Source organism: Nicotiana attenuata, unplaced genomic scaffold (assembly GCF_001879085.1).
Source record: "Nicotiana attenuata strain UT unplaced genomic scaffold, NIATTr2, whole genome shotgun sequence".
In the NCBI taxonomy this organism is placed as follows: domain Eukaryota; kingdom Viridiplantae; phylum Streptophyta; class Magnoliopsida; order Solanales; family Solanaceae; genus Nicotiana; species Nicotiana attenuata.
The window spans coordinates 366673-382083 of NW_017670719.1; the positions used below are offsets into that span (position 1 = coordinate 366673).

General features: G+C 40.7%; 2 protein-coding genes across 2 annotated transcripts; one reads left to right on the forward strand and one right to left on the reverse strand.

Annotated features, from left to right (window-relative positions):
* The first annotated feature begins 272 nt into the window (after window positions 1-272).
* On the forward strand, window positions 273-6922 carry LOC109242626 (mechanosensitive ion channel protein 6-like). Its single transcript, XM_019409461.1, has 5 exons — window positions 273-2561; window positions 3510-3633; window positions 4183-4476; window positions 5517-5719; window positions 6332-6922. The coding sequence occupies exons 1-5, from the start codon at window positions 502-504 to the stop codon at window positions 6618-6620; spliced, it is 2970 nt and encodes a 989-aa protein (XP_019265006.1). The 5' UTR covers window positions 273-501; the 3' UTR covers window positions 6621-6922.
* A 215-nt stretch (window positions 6923-7137) lies between these two features.
* LOC109242627 (pentatricopeptide repeat-containing protein At2g17033) lies at window positions 7138-10440 on the reverse strand. The gene is made up of 2 exons (XM_019409462.1): window positions 10015-10440; window positions 7138-9369 (listed from the first exon to the last, which is right to left on the reverse strand). Exons 1-2 carry the CDS (start codon window positions 10297-10299, stop codon window positions 8218-8220), a joined length of 1437 nt encoding a protein of 478 aa, XP_019265007.1. The 5' UTR covers window positions 10300-10440; the 3' UTR covers window positions 7138-8217.
* Window positions 10441-15411: the final 4971 nt, after the last annotated feature.

A 15411-nucleotide genomic window follows, 5' to 3' on the forward strand; every position in this document is an offset into this window, starting at 1 on the left:
ACAAATAACATATTTTAAAGTGTAAAAAATATTGAAAGAATTTTTAAATTAATTAGTTTACTCATCTCATGATTATTATTGTTAGTGCCATTTTTTCGATGCATTCGTATAATTAGTTTTAGGTTAAAGATTTAAACGTGAACCAGAATTCCAGAAAACATTACACAAGAATTTTCATGTCATGTAAAGGAAGCATATCTGATGGAAAAGAAAGAAAAGTTTTGGCTAATACAAAGTCTAAACCTACATTAACGCAAAGCCCGGCGTATTTTACCTCCTAATTAATCGTCAAATAACCCATCTGTGATTCTGTTTCCCTTAATCTCTTTCCCTTTCCTTTAATTTTCTCTTCCTTTCCAATACCATAATTGATCCAAAACCACGTCATTACATTTACACAAATAGAAACACAAACTTACATTTTTAATATGGGAATTTACAGCATTAAATGTTTCCCAACTACAGCATCTCATAACTGAAATTTCATCCAAAAATGTGACCATGGATCAACTTTCTTCATCTCTCAAGAAATCATTTAAACCTCATAGTTCCTATAAACATAGGAAAAAGGTATCCGTTCCTCATGATATCGAAAACCAACCTATCCTCTCTCATCAAAGCCCCGAAACACCATATTCTGCTTCTTCGTCCGTAAATTCTTCCTCGTTGACAACAACATCTTCCATTGATCTTAATGATCGTCGCGAAGTCATTGTCAAGATTGATGGTGGAGAGAAAATGACCACTCGGGATGGAAGTGAACGTAACATGTTATGGCACGAGCCGAGTTATGAATTTTGGAGAGAGGATATGATGAATAGCGGGCCCCAAAACAATGGCGCGACAATCCAACGTGGCATTAAGGACATGCCTGAAGATCCACCCTCAAAATTAATCGGACAGTTCTTGAATAAACAGAGAGCTGTTGGTTGTGAAATGACATTGGACATGGATTTGGAAATGGATGAGCTGAGGAATCATCCAAAACCTGATAATGATAGCGCTGCTGGATCCAGTCCACTAAATTTTCCATCTGTTGACAATAACATGAACAACAACATAAATAATCATCGTTATACGACGTCAAAGGATCTAAGAGTTTCATTTCAGGCTCCATCACCACCTAGTAACGTGGTTGACATCGAGCCTGACCAAGCTTATAATGACAATGAATGTTGCTCGACTGATGAAGGTGAAACTAGCGATGCATCACCCGATGAACCAAAGTATCTTAGCCGAAGAAGGACGATGAACATTAATAATCCTCCAGATGATAGTAATAACAGCAACAATACTTATTACACTCCTAAAACCAATGGTGGTGATAATGATCAGGTGCTAAGGTGCACTTCGTTTCAGAGAAGAGCGAGCGTGTTAGGAAGAGCAAAGACAAAATCAAGACTAATTGACCCGCCCGAGATACCTGAGAGGAGATCAGGCAAAATTGGAAAATCAGGTCAAATAAGATCTGGATTGTTAGGAAGAGCTTCTGGGATGCTAAAGCCAGCAGAGGAGGAAGACGATGATCCATTATTCGATGAAGATCTTCCGGATGAATTTAAAAAGGACAAAGTTGATTGTTGGACACTGTTGCAATGGTTAAGTCTTGTTATTATTGTGACAGCTTTAATATGCACACTTGCTATCCCTTTATTGAAGAGGAAAGAATTCAGGGGACTTCATTTATGGAAATGGGAGGTATTGGTTCTTGTTTTAATATGTGGGAGATTGTTATCCGGTTGGGTGATTCGATTAGTTGTGTTCTTCATTGAGAGGAATTTTCTGTTGCGAAAAAGGGTATTATATTTTGTTTATGGTGTTAGAAAGCCTGTTCAGAATTGTCTTTGGTTAGGCCTTGTTTTAATTGCATGGCATTTCATGTTTGACAAGAAAGTTGATGAGAATAATAAGTTTTTAGGGTATATTAATAAATTGATGATATGTATGCTAATTGGGACAATGTTATGGTTGGTGAAAACTCTTATGGTTAAAGTGCTAGCATCTTCATTTCATGTTAGCACTTTCTTTGATCGAATTCAAGAATCGTTGTTCAATCAATATGTGATCGAGACACTATCAGGACCACCTTTGATCGAAATTCATCGATCTCAAGTAGAAGAGGACAGAACATTGGCTGAAGTTTGGAAGCTGCAGAATATTGCAGGAGCACAGTTGCCAGCAGAACTTAGGCCCCCGATTGCTCCTCAATACAGTAGTAATAAGGGCGTAAGTGTTAATGGTGGACAAACGCCAACACGAAAACCATCAAGAACAGTAAGCATTTCGATTTCTGGTATTTCTGGTCCCTTGTCAAAAAATCCAGATGAGCAGAACCAAGGGATATCAATTGATCATTTGCATAAGTTGAACCCCAAGAATATTTCAGCTTGGAATATGAAGAGATTGATTAAAATAGTAAGGTATGGGGTAATATCTACACTGGATGAGCAAATACTGGATACCAAACAAGAGGATGAGTCTACGACACAGATTAGAAGTGAATATGAGGCCAAAGTTGCAGCCAGGAAGATATTCCGAAACGTTGCCAAGCCTCGATCCAAGTAAGTAATTTCATAAACACTCAGTCACCCAGACATATTAGTCCAAATCTGAGGTTGCATTGATCCCCCTCTTATGCTAATACAAATAACATAATGGAAGACAATAGAAAAAAGATACTTTTATGTAATTTTCATCATATTATGATCCTTCATGTTTGATTCTTGTTAAATACCTAGTTTGCGGCAATAAAGTTTAACAGAACGCTATGCGCACACAAGCTAACTTCAGGTATGCAGTTAGTTCTCAAGCGATTCCTTCGGATCTTAGGTGCGACCTTAGGGAGCTTGTTTTGGCAGCTACTCTCTTATAGTTATGTGTCCTGGTTTCCGAGTTCTAGTTCAAGGCAGGGCAGGACGGGACTCACGGGGGTTGGGGGGAGCCTTCCCCCAGGGAAAACCTAATAAGACTCATTCTAATACTTGAGTTCAAGCTCCTACTTCGAAGTAAGCCTATGGGTTGTTTCGAAGCTTAGTAGCTAAAGCGTACTTGCGTGTTAAAGGGGCGGATTTGGGCTACAACTGATTCCCAATTTTGGAATTACCAATGTACAGTATGAAGGGGAGCCTTGGACAACGGTAAAGTTGTTTCTGTGTAACCTATAGGTTACGGGTTCAATGGTGGAATCAGCTACTAATGTTTCATTAGGGTAGGCTGCCTACATCAATACCTCTTGGAGTGCGGCCCTTCCTAGGATCCTGCGTGGATGCGGGATACTAAGTGCACCGAGCTGCCATTTTTTTATTATATAGTGTATACTTTGGTTTTGTGACCTGGTGTAGTCTGACTTTCATTCTTATAACTTACTGTTCTGATCAATAACCCCTTTCCATATTTTATGCTGAATATAGATCACCTAATTTACTCATGTCACAAAGAATCATGTACTACTTAAATAGCAGTCACATGATCATATTTACTTTTAGTCTAAAACTTTGTTCTTCGGACAGATTCATCTACCTGGACGATTTGAGGTGTTTCTTGCGAGAAGAAGAGGCTTTGAAGACTATGAATCTTGTGGAAGGATCACCAGACAGAGAAAGAATCAGTAGAGCATCACTCAAGAGCTGGGTGGTAAGAAATGCATATTATGCAATAACTATTTGTTTCTGCTCATTAATTCTTGATGAAGTTATGCACATACTTTTTCTTCTACATACTCTTTGTTTGAAATAATAAACGTTTGGTACGAGGGATAAGGTAGGATAATAAGGTGTGGGATTAAATTTATCCCATCAAACTTGGGATTATGGGACAAATTAGTGTAGGGATTATAATCCCAGGATTATAGTCCCAGGATAATTTAGTCCGCGTACGAAACGATCCCTTAAATGTTTTCATTTTTCTGTTGAGTTATTATAGGGGGCGTGTCTTTTGAATCATCCTAAAATGTTTATAATTGTTGAACCTGTTTTGTAGTGGTGGAGTTTTTCATAGTAATATTTATCAGTGGTTATCTCCCTCTTCCATCCTCCTTATGCCTTATAATTTTCTTCCTTTGAATTGTGTTAGTCTCTTCTTCCATTTACAATAAAGTGGTAGCTATCCTAATTTAAATTCCAACACTCTATCAATAGTTGTCTATGTCCACGATATCAGACGACTATCCTTGAATTTCTGCAGGTGAATGCATTTAGAGAACGAAGGGCACTTGCATTGACGTTAAATGACACGAAAACAGCAGTGAACAAACTTCATCAGATGGTGAATGTTTTAGTTAGCATCATCATTCTGGTCATCTGCCTTGTAATTTTAGGGATCGCGACCAGCAAGTTCTTGCTCTTCGTCAGCTCTCAGGTTGTTGTTGTGGCATTTGTTTTTGGAAACACTTGCAAAACCATATTTGAGTCCATCATCTTCTTATTTGTAATGCATCCATTTGACGTGGGAGATCGTTGTGAGGTTGATGGAGTTCAGGTATATAGCATACTTTCTTGATCCTTTTTCTGTTTTATTATGCCTCTATTAGCTTATTCCTTTCTATTCAAACATAATCACCCCCTCCATTTCATCTTTTATATCAGTGTTTGACTAGACATGGTATTTAAGAAAGAAATAAAGAAAATTTATGCATATTACAAAAGTAATCTTAGAACTATCTAACATGTCATGACATTTTTTTTAGGTGGTAACTAATTTAATTGTATTAATCACCAATGTAAAGTATTTACAAAGCCATAGCTAAGCCAACAAAGCTAGCTATCTAAAACTGAGACAAAAGAACTTTTCTACACAGTATACTATCTACTCAGCTACAAAGATGTTTCAAAACAGACAATTCCTAAGTTTATGGACAATCCCGCATACAGAGGCTATCTCTTTGGCAATGTCCTCCCAGCACTTGCTTTTGTGTTCAAATATCCAAATATTCGTCTCTATCCATATATGGTAACTTGTCTCTGCATACGCCAATTTAAAGATTTGAGCCTGTTGAGATTTTCCTTTAGCACATTTGATGGTCCATCGGCTGAAGTCATCCCAGTTCATGGTGTTTTCCTCCTCTATCCCTATCCATTGCCACAATTTGTGCCAGATTCTCCTTGTATATTCACATTGCACAAGTGGTCTCGTGTCTCCTCTTGTACCTGGCACAATATACATTGTGTGTTGACATTCATCCCCTATTTACTCAATCTATCAGCAATTAAAACTCTGTCGTGCATCATCAACCACATTATAAACTTTGCTGAACATGAGACTCTTCCATTCAACTCTTGAGTAGTCACCGAGCAGGTTAATGTCATGACTTTTTTATGGCTATAAAAGCATATCAGGTAAAACGAAAAGTCTAAATTTAAAGGGCTTCCAAATATAAAAATGTGCCATTTATTTTTTAAACAAACTATTAAAAAAGAGTCATATAAGATGGAACCGAGAGAGTAATAAATACTAGTACTACATTTTAGCGTATTTCTGTGCTTAGCAAAGCCTGATATGTATAAATTTTTGTGTTTCAGATGATTGTTGAAGAGATGAACATTTTAACTACAGTCTTTTTGAGATTCGACAACCAAAAGATAATGTATCCAAATAGTACTCTTTCAACTCGACCTATTGGCAATTACTACCGTAGTCCTGATATGGGAGACTCGATTGATTTTACTGTCCACATTGCTACACCAGCAGATAAAATTGCTGCTGTGAAACAAAGAATTACCAGGTATATATATTCATTCTTGTCATCCAATATTATCTTTTATCACCTCTGCGAATGCTTTGCAACAAGTGTGTAGAAAACTTTACATACATATTTAATTGACAAAAGACATTAGTGTAACAGAATTCAAAAGAAAGAACGCACACATAATGTCGCGAAAAGTATGTTTGATTGGCCTTTAAATGGATGCCCCTTTCTTACCTTTTTTAATGTTTTCATGTGTATATCCACCTAGGAAGAAAAGGGAAAAAAGTAAAAACAAGAATGTAAACTAAGAAAGCTGAAGGGAAGCTATTTTGTTTTTTTGGGTTCTTTTAATCTAGATGGTGTCCGGATCAGCTTGAACACACTTTGACTATTCCACTAAGTACCTGCTATGCTATCTCCCACCAGTACATGTATTGCGTAACTTTGTCTTGGTAGGCAAAGTTATCCAGTACTCGCACTGGTGTGGAATAGCAAATACCCGGTGAATAATCGAGGTGCGCACGAGCTAGCCCTAACACCATTGTTAGATAAAAAAAAGCTATATTAGTTAAAAAAAATTGTATGATAGTGAAAATTAGATTATATTGAGTTATGACTTGACATAATTTTGGTGGCTTGCTATTGCAGTTATATTGAGAACAAGAAGGACCACTGGTATCCCTCTCCTACAGTTGTACTGATGAACCTGGAAGATCTAAACAGGTTGAAAATGTCAGTATGGATCAGACATAGAATGAACCATCAGGATATGGGAGAAAAGTGGCTCAGAAGAGCTCAATTGATTGAGGAGATGGTTAAGATTTTCAAAGAGCTAGACATTGAATATCGACTGTATCCCATTGACATCAATGTCCGCGGTATGCCTCCCATTACCTCCAACAGGGTTCCCTCAACTTGGCCTACTGCTGGGAACTAAGCAAGAAAATCTCATCGGAATTGGCTCGCAGATGCTCCAATTTCCAAAGGCGAGAGCTTCACTTTTGGTGTTCTTTTATTAGTATAGGACATTATGCCACAGGGTTTTTGGTGTTGCCCTGGATGGCCTCGGCATAAGTTGTTTTCCACTTTTAAAAGTAGAGAAGGTTATTATAATTAGAAGTTTTTCCCTTCTAAGTTCTAACATAGGCAGATCAAGGAATTAGGTACAAAGTACCCACTTTCATCCAGTTTGTGACAATCAAGGTAAAATTAGCATAAATATATATTACTATTTTTTTTTTTTAAATTATGCAACTACATAAAAGAATTTGAGCCAAAAGTGACAAGTGCATCTCTATATGATGCACACCTATCCCTGCCTACTAAACAACGTGCAATTAGGAATGGATTGGATCAAGTAGGATTGTCATATAGGAGGATCGTGTAATATTTTTGAACAGACCTAATGACAAGGCTAAAATAGTGCAACATTTTCTTGTAATGATAAATACTAATAGGAGCCAGCTTTTGGTACATTACTCTGAAGTGAGAATTCTTTTAATTAGCAGCAAGCTAGCAAGTCTTCTTGAATGAAGATTGCCTTAGAAAGAAGGAAGTGGTTTAGTAGAGTGAATTACATTCAGTTGCCTGAATTCTTTTAGTAAAGAGATTCTCTCCACCTGGTGATCATTGATCTAATATAACTATCATACGAAGGATAAAATAATGGACATAACTTCTGCGCTGGACTTGCTTAAAATCTGCGGCAATCAGAAATACACGGTTGTACAGAATTGTTCGTGTTGGAGCTACACCATCATTGAATCTTGCAGCGCGCAAGCTCGTTGTCTTACTTGTTGGTTAGGATTCCTGCTTCTTGAACAGAAGAACTTACAGATATTCCTCTGACTATTACTCCACTCCTCGGTCCACGGATGGTCTCGCCAATCTTGCACAAAGGGGGATGTTGAATGATTGCTGAGTTTTTTGGATACCATCACGAGAAAAAATGACAATGTTTTTGCAACCCACCGTTTTTTTTTCCCACGGAGCAGTAAACGTTGGTGTGATTGGTTAGGTATGAGCAATCTATGCTACAAATCGATTTTGCCGTCATGTTTGTCCCTCCTCTATGATGAATAATCCACCCAACAAGGACCTTGATCTTTAAGATTTTGCTCATAAACCCTGCAAGAGTAATAAATTCATATATTTCTTAAACAGGAAATCTTGCTATGATTTGTTTCTCCACTTCAGTTTGGATGCAAATCGCTGTCATTGCTTACTTCTGAACTGCTGATGCAGCTCGATTTGTTTCTCTGACTTCTTTGCAGGAGTTTTGCCAATGTGAAAAAACAGGTAATTAGGCCAATAACCAAATATTAAATGCTTGAACAGCTCGCAATATGCAGCAGAATATTAGATGCTTCAATAGCTGAAGATGACCGTTCAACAAAAAGCTACATGCCGCAACAAATAATGATTTACCTTTTCTCTTATCAGCTATCTCACTGATTATAACAGCAAAATGCACATTTGAGGATATCAAATGATCGTGTCTCAACTTTCAATCATACCAACTAGATTGATAGGTATTAACTCAATTGAACATATTCAGCTTCTTGTAGTAATCCGTTGTGGTAACATCTTTCTTGATTCAACATGTAGATATAAGTGGCATTGTAACTTGATAACCACTCCATGAAATTTTTTCCTTTACCAATGAAACATCCAATGTTCTTCCTATCAATCCTGAGTGGACAACCCACCCGTAGCAGTATCTCCTTGATCAACCCTTTCACAGGGGATTCTCCTCTAACAACACTGTGTTTTCCCGCTCCACATACCACTGTGATTTCAGCAGGAAGAACACGATTTTCAGCAACAAGCTTGCATTGTAGCTGATGAAACCATTGTAAAATGACCACATAAGCAGAGCTCAAATGCATCCCATGCAAGTCCAGCTTCAACTCTGAAGGGTTCCACTGCATTGTTTCCTCCAAAACTGATGATCCAACCAGTATCTTCACCAAACCAGCTTCATTCTCATTCAAATTGCCCATTAACTCTTCCAGAGAAAGAGGGAGACTCTTCGGATCTTGCAGCAAATGACTAATTGTGGGGCATGAATTCAACACCGAATTGTAAGTCCTGATAGAAAATGGAACATCTGAAACTTTCATTTTTTGGAGCCACGACACCATTTCTGAAAGCTCGTACTGAGATCCAAATGAATTAAGCACCATATTCACACCAACTGTATCTAATTGAAGTCCCATACCATCCATTTGAGCTATAATCCTTTTCATATCACTAAAGCATCCTGATTTCCCATATGAATAAACTAGAGCTCTAAATTCAAACTTTGATAATTTCAATCCTAATTCCTTCATCTCTTCCATCAATTCCTCAGCTTCACGCGGTAATCCAATAGAACAAAATGCATCCACCATCGAGGCGTACCCTTGTTGCTTCAAATAAACAAACGACGAACACAAGAGAACCTGCTTCAATTTTGTAACAAAAACCAAAACTCCTCTCTCTGATTTTTGCTTAGATAGTGAATGAATCAACGGAGAGTAGAAACTACACAAATCTCGTTCTCGGCTTCCCAATTTAGAAACCGTTTCAGTAACTAGGGTTTCAGCTTCATCATATCTCTCTAGCTTGTAAAGCAATGCAACCAAGTCAGCCACTAATTTCGAATTCCAATCAAACCATGACGCTTCACTGATTTCCAAATACAACTGCAAATAAACATTTTGCCTTGCATTCAATAAGACTAATTGTATTAAAATTCAGTAGGAAATTGGAATAGATTTAAGTTTTATGCACTGACAATGAAGATTATTTTACAGTATCAGTGAATTGTAACCTGAAATAGCAGGTTAGTCATCATTTTTACCAGATTACTAATTAATGCTTATCGAGAGATTTTTATGTAAGAGTTTAAGTTATATACACTGTCAAGGTAAAATAACTTTTACTCTAAGTTCATCCAAAGAATATCTATATGCAAGTCTATGCCTTCTACAACAGGTAAAAATGACCTCATAGTGCAGTTTTTACTTAAACTGACAGTATATATAGCTTAAATTGTACTTTAATTACCTAATTAGTTATCTGATTGTGTAAGTATTGTTTACACCATCTGGCATAGAATTTAAACAATGAAATACAAAATACTACAGTATATATAGCTTAAATTGTACTTTAATTACCTAATTAGTTATCTGATTGTGTAAGTATTTTTTACACCATCTGGCATAGAAGTTAAACATTGAAATACAAAATACTACAACTGCAGATAAACATTTCGCTTGGCAGTAAATCATTCTTAGCTTAATCAATGAGAAGGACAAATTGAAATAGATGATAAGAGAGAGATGTACCGGGAGGGCAAGAGAAGAGAGGCGAATGTGAGAGGTAGTAGGAGATAGGAGGTGAGATAGAGTACTGAGAGCTACGTGTTTGGACGATGAGGCGACGAATTTGCGTAGCAAGCGGTGAGTAGCGGATATATCCTCGGAGTTGGTGGCGATAAGGGTGGAGATAAAGCGGTGGCCTTGTTTGCTTAGTGAGCACCGAGGACTACCTGGCTGTGAGTGGCGGTTCCAGAGGCTTATCCGGTGAATTGGCAGCGGCACCGGTGCCGGAAGTAGGATACTTCCGATCATCGTTTTGGATAAATAATCGAATCTATTGTGTAAAATGGCAAAGGTACAATTTTGTCCCTAAACTTTTCCAAATGGTTCAAATTTGCACTGTTACTAGTTGCGGTTAGATATATGATAGTACGCTGAGCTAAAGGAAGTATTATGTTAAGAAGTTAATTGGTAGAAATTTCTTATGTTCGTGGGGATTACTAATACAAGGATTATTTCTTTGTAGAATATCTAGTTTGATATATTGCAATTAGTAAATGCATGAGTCGAAATCTGGCCACACGTGAATCAACATTAAAAGGAATGACGAGGGGTTGACTAAGCCGTGGTCGTATTGATAAGACATCATAACAACGAGTATCTCGGCCGCTGCCGGGATCGAACTATCAGAAAGCTTGTACGACGAAGCATATGTCGTGACACTTAAGGGGAACGACCCAATGTACAATCAACAGATTAAGGTATTCTGGCTAACAACCGTTGGATAAAAGGGAATACTTACTATATATATAGGGGGAAGAAAAGAAGAAAGGGGGCTTCTCTTCTTCAGGAAAAAGAGGCAGAAGAACCGGAGAAGGTTGCGGGAGAAAAACAAGAGAAGTTTCGGATCTTGGCGGCAAATCTTTGTAATCATCTTTCTTGAATCAATAAAGATAGATCCCGCAGCTGTTAATGGCATTCCTTCTTTTCCTTCTTTATTCTTACATTACAGAACAATACATCAAGAATGTAAGCATGTCATTTATGTTTGATATCTTTTATAAATCTTAAAAGTTCATGAGCTTGACTATATCTTATTCTCTTATTCAATGTGCCTTGATCTAGAATTAATTATCCTTGGCTAGGATTTATCCTCTATTTTTTTGTTAATTAGTTTAACAAAAAGCTTAATACTTTTTGGTCAAACAATTTGGCGCCGTCTGTGAGGATTTTCTAGCCAAAATCTTAGTTCCCTCCAGATCTAAAGCCAGCCAGAGTTTCACTTCCCGGTTGTCGTAGCCTCACCCTCTCGGTATAAACACCAACTTGAGAAAGTTGTAGGCAAGCTTTTAAAATAACCAAACCAATCAGGGTTAGATCTCTACATGAAATAGAAATTATGTCTGATATCTATACGAAACCCACGCCTCGCCTGTAGTGATGGGTTTGGCACGTCGTATAAGTACTCAAAGTGGGATTATGGCCACCATGCACTTAGCACGTCCACAATCCTATTTGCCGTATTAACGTTATATGCCGATCTATACTTCCATCTCTTAGGAAAGGACGATAGACTACTGTATGATTCTTTGAAGTAACCGGCTTATCCTACTTTATTTTTTTACCCGTACGCACAGTGTAATTTATGCACAGAGTATAACACGTTTCCCTTATTGTTTGCGCACATCGGATGGGATCGGATCGGGACTCGATCTCGAGATCCCAACGGGCAAGGTAAGTTCAGCCCATAAGAAGCCTAGACGCGACTAACGACGAAGCAAAACACGGGGCTGCCAAATCTGAAACCGACATTCGAGTACGGGATGAAACGGGTCGCCCTATAGCGCCCTTCCCCCCTCGCCGACTACCGGGTCAAGGTAACATGCAATTTCGTTTGGGTTTAACTTGTCATCTTTTCTTTTTTGGATTGGGATAGGAACATGAGCATTCTCACAGGTGCGCGAACAAGGAACAAACGCACCAAGAAAAACCCTCCGCGCCATAACATATTGCAAATAACAAAAACGGCTCAGAACAGGCCGATATTATTAAGAAACAATCTCCATAACTTGGGACCGAGCAGTAAGCCCATGGAACGTCTACCCTCTCCGACACAGGCAAAACATGAGCTCGAATAGCTCACATATATGCTCACCATGAAAATCCTACACCAATTGAGCCGACTAAATATTACGAATCACATCCGAACGTCGTTTGGATTGATGAAGTCCCAGGATGCCCAGTAGACCAAGCAATAAGTTCATTGCCCGTCCCGTCAACGGCCTCTCCAGGCCGAGCAATGGAGGGACTAGATAAACTAGGACTCCACCGACACACACAAACTATGCAACAACGCATAATATTCTCCAATAAAAGCAAGAATAAATAAATTGGGACTCATCACGATGCATGCATAAACGATACAACTAACGGGTAATGCTCTCCAATAAAAGCAAGGATGAATGAGACATCCTTACCACTCCACCGAACCGGCACGTCGTTCGAATTCATAACGGGTCACAATCTGACCTCGCTCAAATTTATACCCTTACGGCCCTCGGCCATCGCCAAGTGGAAGTAAAATTCGACCTCGTCGAACTCATAACGGGTCATAATTCGACTTCGCTCGAATTCTCACCCTTACGACTCTCGACCGTCGCCAAGAGAAAATAAAATTCGACCTCGCTCGAATTTACACCCTTACGGCCCCCGGCTGTCGCCAAGTGGAAGTGAACTTCGACCTCGCTCGAATTCATAACGGGTCACAATTCAACTTCGCTCGAATTTGCACCCTTACGGCCCCCGGTCGTTGCCAAGTGAGTAAAATTCGACCTCGTCGAACTCATAATAGATCGTAATTCGACTTCGCTCGAATTAACGCCCCTACGACCCTTGGCCATCGCCAAGCGGAAGTAATATGCGACTTCGCCCGAATTTACAAGTCAAACTGACTTCACCCAAGTTGGCAAGTCAGATTTCGACATCGCTCGAATTTACAAGTCAAAACTGACTTCGCCCAAGTTGGCAAGTCATACTTCGACCTCGCTCGAATTTATAAGTCAAACTGACTTCATCCAAGTTGGCAAGTCAGACTCCAACCTCGCTCGAATTTACAAGTCAAAACTGACTTCGCCCAAGTTGGCAAGTCTGACTTCGATCTAGCTCGAATCAAGCGAAATAAAACCGTATTCGAATTCCCAAGTAAAAATCAGGGACTCATCACGGGGAAATCTGAAGATATTTTCCAAAGAAAAAAGAAAGAAAAGAAAGAAGAAAGTCAAAAAGATATGTAACCAAAGGCAAAACAACTATTTTATTCAGAAGATGAACATGCGCAACAGCAGCGCCTTACAAAAGGCCAAAAGCGGGCCCCCAAGAAAAAGATGAAAACAAACAACGAAAGAACAGAAAAAAACTAAGCACAAAAGCTGCAAAAAAAATTTCACTCGGCATCGTCCCCACCGCCGTTCTTCCCAACATCGTCGTCATCAGAAGGAAGCTCATCTTCAATCTCAGCACCCTCACCGGCCTCCGGTGTCGCAGGGTCGTAACCGCAGGCAAGACAAGCCTCGCGTGCCTTCGCCCGAGCATCTTCTAAAGTGGCCTCAGAAATGCTCCCCGCCTCCCACAAACCCTTGTATATATCTCGTTGGGCCTCAGCATGGACCCATAGCTCCTATAAACGGCGGGGAACAGTAGCAGAGGCAGTTTCTTGAGGGGGAGCCTGAGCTAACAGTTGCCTCTTCTCGGCCTCAAGAGCCTCAACTCGGTCCCCCATACTTGAAGCATCCGGATCAAGTTCACCAATCCGCTCCTCGAGCCGCGCCTCCCTTAGTTTGGCCGTCGCCCTCTCAGAGTCCTGCCTAGACCTGAGGACGCGGATAGTGTCTTCTAGCGCCGCCGCCCTCGCCAAAGCTGACACTTGAGCCCCCTCGGCTCTCTCCAACTCGATCACCTTCTTTTCTAGCTCAGACACCTTCTCCATCCATTCTGCACTCAGATCGGCGACTCTAGTAGCATTTTGCTCAAGCTAAGCTCGTAAAAACAACACCTTCACCTGAAGGTCCTCGCACTCTACTGCAACCCCTTTGCCCACCTCGAGCTCCTCGTCTTTGGCGTTAAGTAGCTCCTCGAGCTTGCTGCATCTGCAGATAGACCGCATCATTTCCTCATCTCTTTTCTCCAACTCCTCCCTGATGGATTGGGTACTAGCGCCCGTCCTAAGCCGCTCGTGCATCTCACGGCACCTGTTGCGATACCGCCGATACTTCTCGGCCATTTTTAGAAAAATCTCGGCCCGCGTCTTAGCCCTACGAGCACTCTCGATCTCCAACATGTAAGTCTAAAAAAAAGAAGAGAGAAAGTGTCAGTAAAGGCATATGGCACATAACAAAGAAAACGAGAAAAGGGAACTCACCCTTAGGGCCATCGTGGCCACACCGCGTGACAAACCAGAATCAGTGATCTCCCGAAGAGATCTGCTTTCAGCGGCGCAGCACAGAAGGTCGAAATGAGGCACCAAATCCACCGTATCCTCCAACATGTTAAAATCCAATGAGATTTCGCGTATGCGGGAAGGGCTTTCCGCCCTTACATCAATCATGGTAAAGACCTCCTCAAACATCCTCATGTCCTCAGGGTCGATGTCAGAGTCGAATTCATAATCCTCCACCACTATGCCCTTCAACCTCTCATTAGCCGAAGATGGGGTACGGGCCGGTCGAGACGTCGATGGGCCGCTTGGAACAGTAGCGGCAGCCCCGGAGCTGTGTCCTCCTGCCACAATAGTATCTCCCAAGACCGAAATAGGTGCCGCCTCCGCACCCAGGCCGATATTATCACCGTTTTTAGACATCACCAAAATAGGGTCACCCCTTGAGGTCGACTCAACCAAGGGCGCCCCCTCTAACAACCTCCGCCTCTTTGACGGGGCTTTCTCGCCACTGCTGCGAGAAGGTCCGTACGTTGAATGGACCGTGGAAACAGGAGTGTCCGACCAGAGAGAAACCTCCAAACGAACAAGTCCAGTCACGGACACGGCCTGCCGAGAAACCAAACTTTGGGTGCCCTCACCCGCCGTTGCCCTTGGAACGGGCCCGTCTGAGGGAGCCGGCTAGCGGAAAGCAAGCGCAGGAGCCCTCTCCCTTCTCACTCCTCCCGACCCGCCAATGAGGATAGATTCGATCAAACAAAGATAAGGTCAAAGAAACTACGGAGCAAAGAACAAAGCAAGACCACGACGAGCCGACTCACCAACAAGGGGCTTGCGCCCAAACTTCTCAAGGAAAGGTGCCCATTCGCGAATCCCCATCGTATGGGGGAGAATCACGCTCACCCACTCGCGAATATTAGCAACTAGCGGAGGAGGTACTCTCTCTGCTACCAAACCAAAAAAAAACCCTCAACGAGGTCATTAAAGGGAGA

Excerpts from the sequence above, each read along its gene's own strand:
- LOC109242626 (XM_019409461.1), top strand. The coding sequence starts at position 502 with ATGGATCAACTTTCTTCATCTCTCAAGAAATCATTTAAACCTCATAGT. Across the intron at positions 2,562-3,509 it reads GTTGCCAAGCCTCGATCCAA|ATTCATCTACCTGGACGATT; the intron begins GTAAGTAATTTC and ends TTCTTCGGACAG. Across the intron at positions 5,720-6,331 it reads GTGAAACAAAGAATTACCAG|TTATATTGAGAACAAGAAGG; the intron begins GTATATATATTC and ends TTGCTATTGCAG.
- LOC109242627 (XM_019409462.1), bottom strand. The coding sequence starts at position 10,299 with ATGATCGGAAGTATCCTACTTCCGGCACCGGTGCCGCTGCCAATTCAC. Across the intron at positions 9,370-10,014 it reads TCTCTTCTCTTGCCCTCCCG|TTGTATTTGGAAATCAGTGA; the intron begins GTACATCTCTCT and ends GTTTATTTGCAG.